The 13283-nt window shown below is 41.5% G+C and overlaps 1 protein-coding gene across 2 annotated transcripts; it reads right to left on the bottom strand.

Annotated features, from left to right (window-relative positions):
• Nucleotides 1-649: 649 nt before the first annotated feature.
• amacr (alpha-methylacyl-CoA racemase) lies at nt 650-6407 on the bottom strand. 2 transcript variants are annotated; one of them, XR_013772848.1, is made up of 7 exons: nt 6336-6407; nt 5401-5657; nt 5113-5256; nt 4729-4889; nt 2685-2871; nt 1613-2287; nt 650-751 (listed from the first exon to the last, which is right to left on the bottom strand). XR_013772848.1 is itself a non-coding variant. In XM_079290199.1 (6 exons), the coding sequence occupies exons 2-6, from the start codon at nt 5645-5647 to the stop codon at nt 1878-1880; spliced, it is 1149 nt and encodes a 382-aa protein (XP_079146325.1). In that variant the 5' UTR covers nt 5648-5657; nt 6336-6407; the 3' UTR covers nt 1469-1877. The 2 variants fall into 2 exon arrangements, 1 of the variants encoding a protein (XP_079146325.1); XM_079290199.1 differs by lacking the exon at nt 650-751 and having other exon boundaries at nt 1469-2287.
• Between the last annotated feature and the right edge of the window lie 6876 nt (nt 6408-13283).

Here is a 13283-nt window from a genome sequence, read left to right as displayed (position 1 = left end):
CTTCTGCCCTCCTTGTGTTACACGGACTACACACGCCGGCGAGCTGCCAGCCCTCCGGTGTCGAGCCACGTGACTCACACCGTCCATCTGCCTACTCTCTGGTGTCGGACCACGGGCTCCACACCTTCACACACATTCTAAATAAAACCTGTTTATATTAACTTCTGTCTCCCGTGGTCTTGCGTTTGGGTCCTACCTGTGAACTCCCGTGACAGCTGAATGATCATTTTTCTGCACCAGTGTCCTTATTTAAACCACTGCATTAATCTTTGAGTACAAATCAGTGCTACGCAGTGTGACAGGACAGCCTGGAGTGAGGTGCCACTGGTCCAACTTAAAGATTAAACCAGCAATCTCCGACCTGATGGACTTGTGATCCCGTAACAAAACAGCAGTGTCTCCAACTGAAAAGACAAATGAATTGATCTGACTAACAACTGTATTGTAGAATTAGAATTATGACGTTCTAAGAACTTCCCTGAAGAAAAGATCCTGCTCACTATATGAAGTTATTTACAAAGCATCTTCGTCATTAAGAGCGCTCCTAAGGTGAAGCATTGTTAGGAGGAGGAGGACTTTCAAGAGGCTTAAGAGTTTCTTAAAGAGAAGAAAATGGCGGAAAGACAAAGAGGTATAGGACAAATATGATGTGATCAATTCACCGTTTCAATACAGACAACACACAGTGAATGCTGTAGAACCGCAGCACTAATCTAACATGTGAACATGTGTGTCTTTGACATCTTCAGAGCTTCCAAGCAGCTTCTCAAATATGGGAGCTGAAACGAGCAAATATTTGGCTGTGTTTAATTAATGTTTAATTGAAGGCACCAGCTACAAGATCTGTATTTTTAATGTTTTAATGAATGTTCTTAATTGTTTTTAAATCTCCTTTTCTTTTGCCTTATGTTTTGATGCTTTTAATGGTTTTATGTGAAGCACTTTGAATTACCTTGTTGTTGAAATGTGCTATACAAATAAACTTGCCTTGCCTTACAAGCAGTGGGACACCAGCACACAGACAGAGCGCACTACATCATGTTTTCTTGCACATTGAGCCACCGAAGAGGACACTCTATCCCGTTTTATCCACCACTGGGGCATCCAAGACAGCACATTTGGAGGTTGTATTTTTTTCAAATATAGAGGCACCAAGGCTGTGATAATGAACGTTATTCTGAGTTTGAGTTTCTGTAACTTGAAACCAAAGTAACATGTGCGTTGTTGTATTCATATTAAAAAATTTTTTTTGACATTTTGTGCTTATATCCGAGCCACATTTGAGTTTCCTGAGTCTTGAAATTCTTGATGCCAACCTTATACAGCTTAAAACAAAATGCACAACGGAATAAACCTATAATCTGCACGATAAATCATTCCAACGTTTTGAGTCATCTCTCCTTCACATCACATGCTCATCGTGGGACAACACTCACATTTCATGCATTTTATTGTGATTATTTTACAACATTGTTATACAGCAGGTTTAAATTCACATGTACTTCATGTGGCGAAGGCTAATTTAGTATTTCAATTGTCTTAACTTCAGTAAAGGTGTTCTGGAGATGTTGATTGACTTTGCACCCACCAGAAAAACATTTAGAATATAGACATAGGATGTGCAATCACATATAAGCTTCAACATTCTCATTTACCTAATTTCCTGTGAATCGGGCAAACCAGCATTAAAATGACAATATTTTCTTTTTAAAATTTGCTGTGCGGTGGATCTAATTCACGCCGATATGAAGAGTGGTTCATATGTATTTAGGAAAGTATGTAAGAAACTTTAAAGTGTTAAATTTGAGACCTTATTCCGGTGTGGTCTAATTGTGTTTTTTGTCCAAATCAATCACTGATATCAATCTCTAAAGTCTCTACAACTTTGCTTTGGCAGGATTACACTCTACGACCCCTGCTTTTAACATCTGGTCTATGTCTGCTGACGTAAACCCATACTCATTCAGGACATCAACAGTGTGTTCTCCAATAACAGGGTCGGCGGCAAGGCAAGGCTCTGCAGGAGTCCGAGAGAGAACCGGGGCCGGCCGGGGGCTTTCCTCCCCGCTGGCGTCCTTCATGAATGAAGCTCTTTCCTGGTTATGTGGGTGTGAGCTCACCTCGTCCAAAGACAACACGGGTGTAACACAGGCATCAGTCCCATCAAAAATCCTTGACCACTCTGCTTGACTTTTTGAGGCGAAACTCTCGATGAAGATCCGTCTCAGCTCTGGCCAATCAGTGAAGCTCATCTGAGGAGGTAACGCTCCAGCATCCAACTCCAAACCTAGAGTGGGGAAACAAATACTTTTACAACCCAACAGAGAAACGTGTGTCAACAGCTCAATGATTGTTGTTCACCTTAAAGGTGACCTGTTCTTTTTCACCAATCATGATTGTTCTCCTCGAGCCACATCAGCAGAGAACTGCTATTGTTTCACATTGCAGTTTCTTTGACACATTTCTCTGATTTCACAGATCTGCTGCTTTCACACTTCCAGAGATCGGTGTTGTGAGGAGAAGAGTGTTTCATTTAATTTCACACTGAGCCCTTCCCATGCCTTAGTTTCCCTTGAGGTTTAGCTGTTGTTCATGGCATGGCACGTGTGATACTAGTGACCAATGCCACAGGGGCTCCTTTCGTCTACAAAAATGCCTCAAGTCTGGATTTGCTTCCTACGAACCCTTAAGTAGCTGTGTGTAGAACTGCGGTTCTATGGCTCCCACGGCCATGTACTTTCCGTCTGCGGTCTCGTAGGTATCGTAGAAGGGCGCTCCGCTGTCCAACATGTTTTGTCCTCTAGGACGGTCCCACAGACCGATGCTACGAGATTTCCATGCAAATGAACCTACATATGCGGCTCCTTCTACCTGAGGATGGTGAGGTACAGGAAGAGAAAACATCAGGTCAGAAGGGTCTACATCTCTTATCTCTATTTCATGCATAACTCCAGTCATATATACATTTTAAAGAGACAGATACATGAATACAAAGCACCAAGCCTTTGCTTAATACAAGAGCATACATGTTTCTGTTTAAGTAATTCATTGGCAAAATACCACCTGTATACACTCCCATACACGTTAGTATATATACCTTTTTCATAGTGCAGCAGAAGCTGACTTAAGAAGATATCAGCAGCATATCTCTCCAGTATGCAGCCCCATTTCTCAAGAAGAAACTGCACAAAGCAGGTGAAATGCCATGCTACTGCAATTACTTGTCAAAACACTGCATAAAGGGTGAATATACGCTGACATTCACCATATAAACCACCTGCTCCCTATTCTCGAAATCTGCATGTGGGCATAAGCTGTTACTGCTGCCGAATGAACAACAAGAAAGCTATTCATCTCGAACTGAAATTGTTGAGATGGAATCAGTCACCTTCAAAAGTGACATGCTGTGTGCTGATTGCAATCAATGCAGTCACAGCATGACTGAAGTGCTGCTTCTCAAAAAGTAATTTTATAAGAGCAAACAATAACGGCATAATCAACAAAGGGGATTTACAAACTTGAACACACACTAGTAACAGTGTACACACACACACACTTTTCTTTAAGAGCTCAACTATCTTCTTCCAAATTGCTGAAAACAGCAGCCAGCTGCGGCTGAAAACAGCGCGATGAGAGTGGTGCGATTGTGCCAAAAGCGGGAAGTCGTCGGGCAGCTAAAGGAGAGCTTTGTGAAAGTAACACACCGCATCACCTCGGTCCTACACGGTAGCAGTCAAACACTTCACTTCCATAAGCGAAAAACATTTTTGCCTCAAATAAAACAATCAAATACACTTTAGTGTGTTTTATACGCATCAAGCTGCATATTTTAGACTTTTCACGAGGATTTATGGAGTTGCAAGATTCAAAAGATCTTACAAATCCACCTCCTTAAGGAGTTCATTAGAGCTTGGTAACCTTCCTGCTTCATTACAGCCAGTGGATGAAAAGGCACTTTGATGTGCTTTTCAAACAACTTCACGAAGGGCTGTCCGATCGATCACTTATCCCAATAAAAGTTAAACATGAACACAAAAGTTCGCCACAATGTGGTGCATTCTGGTAGCGTACTGCACAGTGATACAGAATACCTCGGATAACTTTCCTGAGTTGTAAAGTCTTTCCTCCGATAAGCATGAACTGCTACCAGCTGTTTGACAAGTCTTCAACCTGGACTACCTGCTTTGTATTAAATGTTCTCGGTTTTTGCTGGAGGCCTGTCGTCAATCTGACTGTCTGACCTCCAACAGTGTCAGACTGCAGTTTGTGCAAAGCGACTCCATTGTTATTGCTTGCGCTCGTTCTTTGCTGACAACAGGGAAAAAATATCAACCGTGTACCATATTTACTAATAATAATAATAATAATAATAAGACATTTTATTTATATAGCGCTTGTCATGACACTCAAAGACACTTTACATTAAAATCATCATATATAAAAACAATACACTAAAAACAAAGTACACAATAATAGTCACACATTAAAAAGCAGTTTTGAACAGGTGAGTTTTGATTTGTGATTTGAATGTGGAAAAGTCAATGCAATCTCGGATGTTTTTTATTTTATGTATTTATTTATACATTATATTACATATATTATATTATATTATATATTTAATATATTTTTTTACTTATATTTCAGAAAACGAATGAATGTCAACAACACGTTGCCACACGTAACGCCACAGTACGCGTTAACTACCGGTACGTCCGACTACACGCTTACCATGCTGGCGTCAATGACCTGTCCTTTGCCGGACTTTGTCCTCTCGAGCAGAGCGAGGACGATCCCCAGAGCACAGCTAAGACCACCTCCTGCAAAGTCTGCAATCAGATTCAGCGGCGCGTAGGGCTTCTCTCCACTCCGACCCAGCCGGGATAAAAGTCCTGGGACAGAAATGAGGAGACTAAAGCGTCACACAAGTGCACCTACCTCATATGCTCATAAGATAAGAGACAGTGCAAAGAGATACACAATCGCCATCCTCACAAAAAGATGATCTTCCTCTGACGGCTTTAAGAACACGCCAGTCCATTGAATCTGCAATATAAGGTGTAGAAACATCCAATTTAAAAGCATTAACAGTTGTGTGTACGCGTGTGTTATGACCTGAGACGGCGATGTAGTTGATGTCATGGCCTGCTGCGGTGGCGTAAGATCCGCTCTGTCCGTACCCCGTCAACCGAGCGTAGATCAGCTGAGGATTCTCCTTTAACAGCTCCTGCGGACCGAGGCCCAGCTTCTCCATCACACCTGGTCGTAAACAAAAACAGCGTTATCTGTGTCTGCTCATGTCGTTTCTCATTCAGTGTGAACATTGTGGTGACGTCCTGGCTATAACACGCTTGAGGCCCCCCCCCCCCTGTAAGGGTTGCATTTCAATAGTTGTGGTCTGACCTTTACGGTAGGGCTCAAGAACGACATCGGACTGGACACAGAGCTTCCTGAGCAAGGTTACACCCTCTGGCGTCTTCAGGTTGACGGCCACGGATCGTTTCCCCCGCCCTTGTGTGTCTAAAGACACGCCGGTCTTGGTCCGGTCCACGCGGATCACCTTGGCTCCGAAGTCTGCCAGGATCATGCCGCAGAACGGTGCTGGAGCCAAGCCCGCCAGCTCAATGACTCTCACTCCGGCCAGAGCCATGAAGAAAGGACTACAAGGAAGAGTACAAGCGAAAATCAATGCGACACCAACAGCAGAGGGAGTGAGGAGGGTGCTCACATCACATTCTGTGATCTCATTGGGAATTGCACAACGTACCGGTGTTACTAATGTCAAGCAAATCTTTTACAAGTCACATTGTGGCTGCAATAAAAAAAAGGTGACGTCTTAATATCATCATTTAACATCTCAGCGCAAACTAAAGGTTGAATAAGACATTTGAATCCTGCAAACTAGATGTTTCCGAGACTAACTGATTTGTCGAAAATGAAAATAATGAATGACTGCAGCCGTACAGCAAACTGGTTAATAAGGACTGGGAATCACTTGGGCCTATTTTTCTTTTTTTTTTGGGAAGTTTAGACCAGTCTGCTCTAATACAGAAAACAAATGGTAACAAACTAGACAGGCCCCCGAGAGGTGTAATAAATCCACAGTACTTTCATTCCTACATGCTGTCAATGACATTTAGACTTTAGACTCTGAAAGTCAAAGTACAGATGATCCGACATTTTCAAGGTAAATGCAGCCATACAGCAAGACCACCTGCAGTCCAGTGTCGACTTATTTACCTGTTTCCTTATTTAGAGTAAACTAAACTATATGACTGTACAGATGTAACATCAGATCAAAATCACGAAACGTAACTTCTGCAGAAGTTCCAGCCTACCTTTGCGTCAGTCGGCAGTAGGGTCTGGCTGCCGCTGTGCGCTGGTTTTATATCGAAGCGAGCCCTGTTTACAAACTGCTTCCCTTTCCTGGTGACGTCAGCGCGTGGCTCAGCCCTCAGCGCCACGATCGCAAGATTTCTGGGAAATGAAGTTGTTTTATTTCACTTGGATATAATTGTAACACTTTTAGCAAGAAATCCCACTGTTCAAAAAACACAAACCAACAGATATATTGTATGAGCAGGCCCCTGTAGCAGGTCCGTGAGGATGTGCTTCGATCATTGTAAAGTAAACCACACACAAAGCACACATTTACAAGATCGTGCGCCCCGACACCCCCTTGCGGCCACCTCCTTATTAAAGCTGCAAATCTAGATCAGGGACAGAAAGATAAGCCATTGCGCATATTAGCCAAACAGCTTGTGGGTTGCAGTGGCATATCTCCATTAGAAGCGTCTTCCAGCTGTGAGCTAGTCAGAGAGCCCACGCGCACGCACACACACACAATTATGTGATCAGAAATGATCTTCGCTTAAGCTCCAAATGGCCTGTGACCAAAACCAGCTGTCGCCTCTCTCTCACACTCAGTATTTTCTAACTGTACAACGTTTAAATTTCATCCATGTTAACAAGACATCAACAACAACATCATAAACAAGAAGTGGATAAAAGCATCAATTATTAAATGGAGGTAACACTGTCTTCATAGATGTTCAGTTACTTTGTTTTGAAAATGAAAGGAACTTGATTTCACTGATCAGCAACTAAACTGATTTCTTTACAAGCAAATTTGTATTTCTAAATGGGAAATTGATCTGCCAGTAAAATCAAATGGATCAAGAAGGTTCAGTACAATGTGGATAAGACCTCTTCTAAATGACTTTCCTCCAAAGTATTCTGACCATTGCTCCACCAGGAAGCAAATCCTGCTGGAATGGATGGACTTATTTCAATGTATTTCCTTTGAGTGCATCAGCAGATGCAAGAGAAATGAGCTTGACACTCCGAGGGCAACTGCCTCTTGAAATGCTGTTGCTGCTGCAGAAATAACAGACCATTATCTCCAAGAAGCCTGTGGGTGTTACTGAAACATTCCTTTTTCTTCAAGAGTCGCTTTAGTGCAATTCAACGCTGTTTTCAATGAAATGCCTGCTCACTAACGTTTCAAATCATGTGGTCAGGCTTGCTTTGATGCAGTTTGATTCATTCATCTGTGAGAAAAGTACCGGTATGTGTTTATGATGAATCATTTCAATTGCCGTTGCATGACATTTCTCTTTTGTGTTAATCAAGCCAGTTCTCACATCAGACACATCGTCTTTAACACTTGTTTTGTGCTGAAGTTTGATTGAAGGATTGATTGATATTTTCACTGGCTGCTGCACTGGTGTCAGTGTTGTTGTGATATATAGAAACTGCAGATGTCTCTGCTCATCAAATGCATTAGAAAAATGTATTAATGTGTCTTTTCCATGCACTGGTGAACTGATGATGAGAACAACTGATAGGTTTCATATTGAAGTGCAGATACAACTTTCATTTATTTTCTGCTATTATTGAAAAAAAGTGGGCTGAAGAAAAATGAATAAACACCACAACTGCTCTGCAAAGACGTGCACAAAGAGGAAGCTTCTGAAAGTCACTTACCCACTTTCAGCAACTATATCCTGCAGATAAATGATCTCTCAGGAGTCATCAGACCGTGCAAAACCTCTCGCTCAAGTAATGCTGTCTGTATCATAACTAAGACCTAACTCGAACTAAGCTTCAACTGAGCAAAACAAGACCAGATCTGGATATTTATCATCGTCTTTGATTCCCCTTCAGATGCCATCTTGTAAATGGATACCCATTTCCCCTTTTTATTAATGTTGCAAATATAGGAGGCTGATGATACACATGGGATACAACTTTGTCTCCGGAGGTGCCATGCTATGGTTACGCAGAGAGAGCTCAGTGATCCGCACAGTTCCTGGACAGTCAATGTGTTGTTTTTGCTCTTGAATCATCTTAAATCAAGGGAAACAAGTCAAATTGGAACGCTTGAAGTTGATATTGCATTGCAATGCAATTATACTGATGCTGCTGGGGAGGGACATAATCTCTTGTGATAACTGTCCTTGTGGGATTATGAAACATTGTTGCGAAACCATTCCTCCTATGCAGCCTACAATGAAAGTCTACAGTGAAAGCATTGTATTCTACAATGCTTTCACCTTAAACTTTACAAAATAGTAAACCAGGGCTGAAAAAATATTTGCATCCACCTTCCACAAAATAGTAGAAGTGATTCATTATAGAAGATGAACCAAAAGTAATGTATCCACTGCTAGGGGCCAGCAGTGTGCCTTATCAACAAGGCAAAGCATGCAATTGTCCCGGGGCCACAGGGATCCTGAAAGCTCTGGGTATTGCATGCTGACTGGTTTATGCTAATTATATTTAAATTAGTTTGGTTATATACACCACTAAAGCACAGCATCAACCGGCATTAGCCCCTGTTTTATTACCTGACCTGGAGACCCTGTTTTGAAGAGGGTCAGAATCTAGTTTTTAAGACCTTTATTATTTCATTTCTTTGCTTATATGTTATATTTTTGATTTAAAAGGAATTCATTCATTATTAGAGAAAAAAGAAACAAAACCAAATGCAGGAAATCCACATTTCTGAAAATGATCTTGTCATATTGAATGAATTAAACGTCCATTTGCCACACAGTTGGGTGCACGTAACAGGATTGTGTCACGATTAGAGAGTTCATGGTGAAAGCAACCGTGGATTTGAAAAACTGACTGGCAGAAAAACAGTCTGGTACAAACACACACCCAGATAAAGAAAGAGTGAGAAGCAGCAATGACTAACAGCTACATATGTTTCTCCTGCACACGTGGAGGTTGGGCCCCCCGACATCAGCTCAGAAACAGCTCTGACACAATCCATTTTCTCTGACAGCTCCAGTCAGACAAACTTCAAAGCTCACTGTGAAATGTGTCTGTGGTGTGACATTGAAGAGATGTTTGGGGCTTAGAGAAGACTTTGATGAAATGTTCCCTGCAGTAAAAGAAGAACGGGGGGGGGGGGGGGGACTTATTTTTCAGGTACCTTGAAAATTTGTAACACGTCACAACTTCACATTTATTCATTACACTAATCAGACTACGTGATTCAGTGTTTTTTTTTACCCACAAATATTCGGATGTCTGGTTAATAATGCCATTGTTCTCCTTTTTGACCATTAGGGGGCGTCACGTCATCAGTTTATGAGTCACCCATGTGTGAATCTGTTCCTTCAAAAGAAAGATTGTGTGTTAGTTAATTGTAGCCTGGCGTTTAATCGAATGCTAGTTCTATATTAAGGGCCTATCTGTCTGTCTCCCACTGTGTCTGTGAGTTCGACGTTCCTAAAAATGCCCAGTAAGCCCAGTTTAACCTACGATATCTTTCTTTGAGCGAGTCTGTTTTGTTGCCACAGTGGACATATATTCCTTGTGAGTTAAAAGTGAGGATTGACAGGTCGTTCAAAGAGTAGTTGAAGCTGAACCTCATTTCTCCTTTTTTACTGAGTGCTGTTTTTGAAAAACACCATTCAACACCATTCATCAATGTAGACATGGCAATACCTCACCAACACGAGAGAGAGAGAGAGAGAGCGACCGCTTCATAAATAATAAATCAGTATTTGTTTTGATTTTGAAACAGTAACCTTATGTTGTCATTATTTAGCCTTTCTGAGGCAAGTGCGCCAAGATCTGCTCCTATAGTTCTGCAAATTTGGATAATGCGACTTAGGCCACATATGTGATTTATTGGTGCACACGAAGGAGATTGATTGAAAGCACATGGCATGATGTAGCCTGCATGTCTGGTGTCTGGTGTGGTTCAAATGTAACATCGTGTGTCATTCGTTATTGTTCTGGTGATGTCTGAGAGGAGCGGGTCGATCGCTTGTCCTCCAGTGTCGCTGCTTGCAGCTTTCTCGAGGATCACTCATCCAAACAACTTCACTGCTTGTCCTTCCTCGTCAAGTCCAAACACATTGCAAAGATTTTGTATGAAATGACCAACAGCAACAGAAAAAGCGATTGACAGGGGTCACGGCCACACAAAAGTAGCATATACTGCAATTCCTTTTCAATTGGACTTTATTTGTCTTGTAACCTGGAGAACTTTTGTTTTGAGCCTGGGTCATCTGTCCATGACCATCCACCAGGTGCTTGTCCAGTCTAGGCCGCTATATTTGCAGCTCAAGACTGAACAGGGCTCAGACCAGATGTTAAACCGACCTCTGGCCGGATTTAGCTGGGTCAAACTTTCTTGAATGTTGGCCACCTGAGGTTGTTCGTCAAACAACTGCTGACATTCAAAGTCATTTCTGAAGGGAGAAAAGAAAGAAAAACATTCTTAGTTGATTCTAAAATGCAGGTGATAAGCTTAATCGGTACATATCACAGGTGAAAATATGTGAACTATATGTGACTTATGTTCAATATAATTGACACAAGAAAACATAGATCCAATCCAATTGACGTTATCCACATAAAGGCTTAAAATGTGCAAGAGAAACATTTCAAAGAAGAACCCACACACTTCAAATGTAGCTCATGTTACACGTTATTATAATATGTGGAATGGCAAAATATGAGGACATGAATGCCATTTGGAATGCATTTGTAACGGGTGCTACGCGGTTTCCAAATGTCCTGACTGTTGCGGCAGAAAAGTTCCCATTTGTCACACTGCCAAATAGGACACTTTATCTTCAGCAGTTACCTGCTTGGATATGTGTTGAAATCAAACCTTGATGGCGTCGGCAAGAAGCCCAGGATGTATTCCAAAAAGTCTACTGTATTGCATGAATCTGTCTCAACACCCGAAAACAAAGTTGGCTCGATATCACACATTTGATGACATTTATTTAAATCTCAAGAATAAATTCGACATTTTTGCAGATATATTCAGAGAACTTGAATGTAATTGTTACTGCAGAACCACATTTCTGGAAAAACATCGTAATATTAACCTGAAGATGCATCAACATGGTAAACGTGGTTTAAATGGTACGAAATCGCTTTTGTGGCATTACGATGCAGGCAGTGAGACCTCAGGAAAATGAAAGCTGTATTAAACTAAAATGTATATTTTGCCAATACCTGTTCATTCCAAATAATATCAGTGTGGTTCAGTAACATTATCATCAAGTCACAGCACAATATATTAAACACACAATCACCAAAGATTTGATGTGAGGTAATTTATTGTTGTATACAGAAAGTCAAACTGTCAAGCCGTACCACACGGAGCACTGTTATTAATGTTGTTGTTGCTCTGATTGCTATTTTTAGAAGTTATATTATTTAGCAGATGACAAGGGCGATACACTTTAGCTATTGTTTGGAGCAAACACAAAACAATTGGTCATACGTGAATAAAGAACAGTACCGGGAACATTTTAAATTGGAAATACAGACAGTGCGTAACAATGCAGCCAGCTGTTTCCAATTACCTCTCGGGCCAAGTAGAGACAAAGGTCATCTGACACAACTCAGTCAATGACTATAGGGCACAAAAATAACCCCAAAACGTACCCAGGTGTAACTTAATTCTGATGAACACAAGAGTTAAAGAAAATCATTATTAATATGTTTCCCCAATTTTTTTTTCTCACAAAACTGAATCTCCTTTAAGGGGTCACATAGTGGGCTCTGGTGGGTGTGGTGTTCTGTTGTCTCCTTCAAATGTTTCCACTCCTGTATCCTCAAACGGCCTGCAAAAACCTTCGGAAGTGAGATAACATGCCGAGGGCCAAGGACATGATACATCCTGTACAATGGGCGATTAGTCGTGTCAAAGTTGAACTGAGGAGGTGTGAGGAACAATGACATTTAAAGGAATAAGGCACAACTGCATATGACGTGGAGTTACACTTTGAGGGCAAACAGCCCTGTGATGGTCATTGGGATTATTTTTGCCCATTCAATCGATGCTGTTGTTCTCACTTCATAAACACTTCATGAAGGTGACATTTTAATACATCACTCTACTTGTCAGATTCTTGGACAGTACCTAGGAAATTACACCGGAGCAGTTCGTGTAACAGAACAATGTTGAAATGAACTTTGAGAAGTCACCGCTCGCGGACACCAACTCTTTACAACACGGTTCCTTCACGTTTTCACATCTTCCTTGGGAAATCGTTTCCCTGTCCTGTTCTGGGCTGATAATGACAGGAATTGGATGGATTTTTTTCCTGGAAGAGGCGTGAGACCACCTGGTCCTTTTTGAATGCCGCGAAAGACTGATTTAAGATGTTTTGACTGTCACGCTGCAGACGTTCTCCCGCAGTCGAAACAAAAGGAGGAGAACTCATAACGATGTGTGAACGGCAGCAAATTCACACAGCATCAGACCTCAAAAACCAAGACTCAGCTTTAAACATGTCATCAGTTGGACCATCAGTTGCATTCTGAAATATCTCAACAAAGGCTAAAAATGTGTAAAGACAAATTTATCTGCAAGTTGAAAACTGCGAGAGGTGTAGACTTTTGACAAGTGTTGAACCCCTAATGAAACTAAATCAATGAGCCATACATTGTCAACACAACAGACAATGAATGTAACAAAGGGTAATAAAGTAACAAGTTACAATGAGAGAGAAATGGCTGCTTGCATATGATCAGTAACTTGATATTCAGTCGTAGACTGGATACATAAGTGTACTCCTAAATTCTGGAGACATCTTATCTAGGGGTGTTGTAACTAGCATGTTATAAACATCTTTTCCCTCCCCCATGAGCGAACCATCCGTTCCTCAGCAGTGGCGCCCTGATCCTTAACTGTCCTGTGGGCTTAAATTAACAGGTTCAGTCCCGGAGAGAATCATCCCTAGTGTCTGTGTGTACTCAACTAAACCTGAAGTGAGACGCAATAACAAGCCAGAGATCACACA

The sequence above is a fragment of the Melanostigma gelatinosum genome, assembly GCF_949748355.1.
Source record: "Melanostigma gelatinosum genome assembly, chromosome: 18".
NCBI classification, from domain to species: domain Eukaryota; kingdom Metazoa; phylum Chordata; class Actinopteri; order Perciformes; family Zoarcidae; genus Melanostigma; species Melanostigma gelatinosum.
Note: the sequence above shows the minus strand (reverse complement) of the source record. Positions and strands in the feature narration are given on the sequence as shown.

What these genes read in the sequence shown, in the direction of transcription:
- amacr (XM_079290199.1), bottom strand. Translation starts at nt 5,647, where the DNA reads ATGGCTCTGGCCGGAGTGAGAGTCATTGAGCTGGCGGGCTTGGCTCCA. An exon ending in TCTTGAGCCCTACCGTAAAG is followed by an intron (nt 5,257 to 5,400) that starts GTCAGACCACAA and finishes GTTTACGACCAG; the next exon opens with GTGTGATGGAGAAGCTGGGC. An exon ending in CTACACACAGCTACTTAAGG is followed by an intron (nt 2,288 to 2,684) that starts GTTCGTAGGAAG and finishes TCCCCACTCTAG; the next exon opens with GTTTGGAGTTGGATGCTGGA.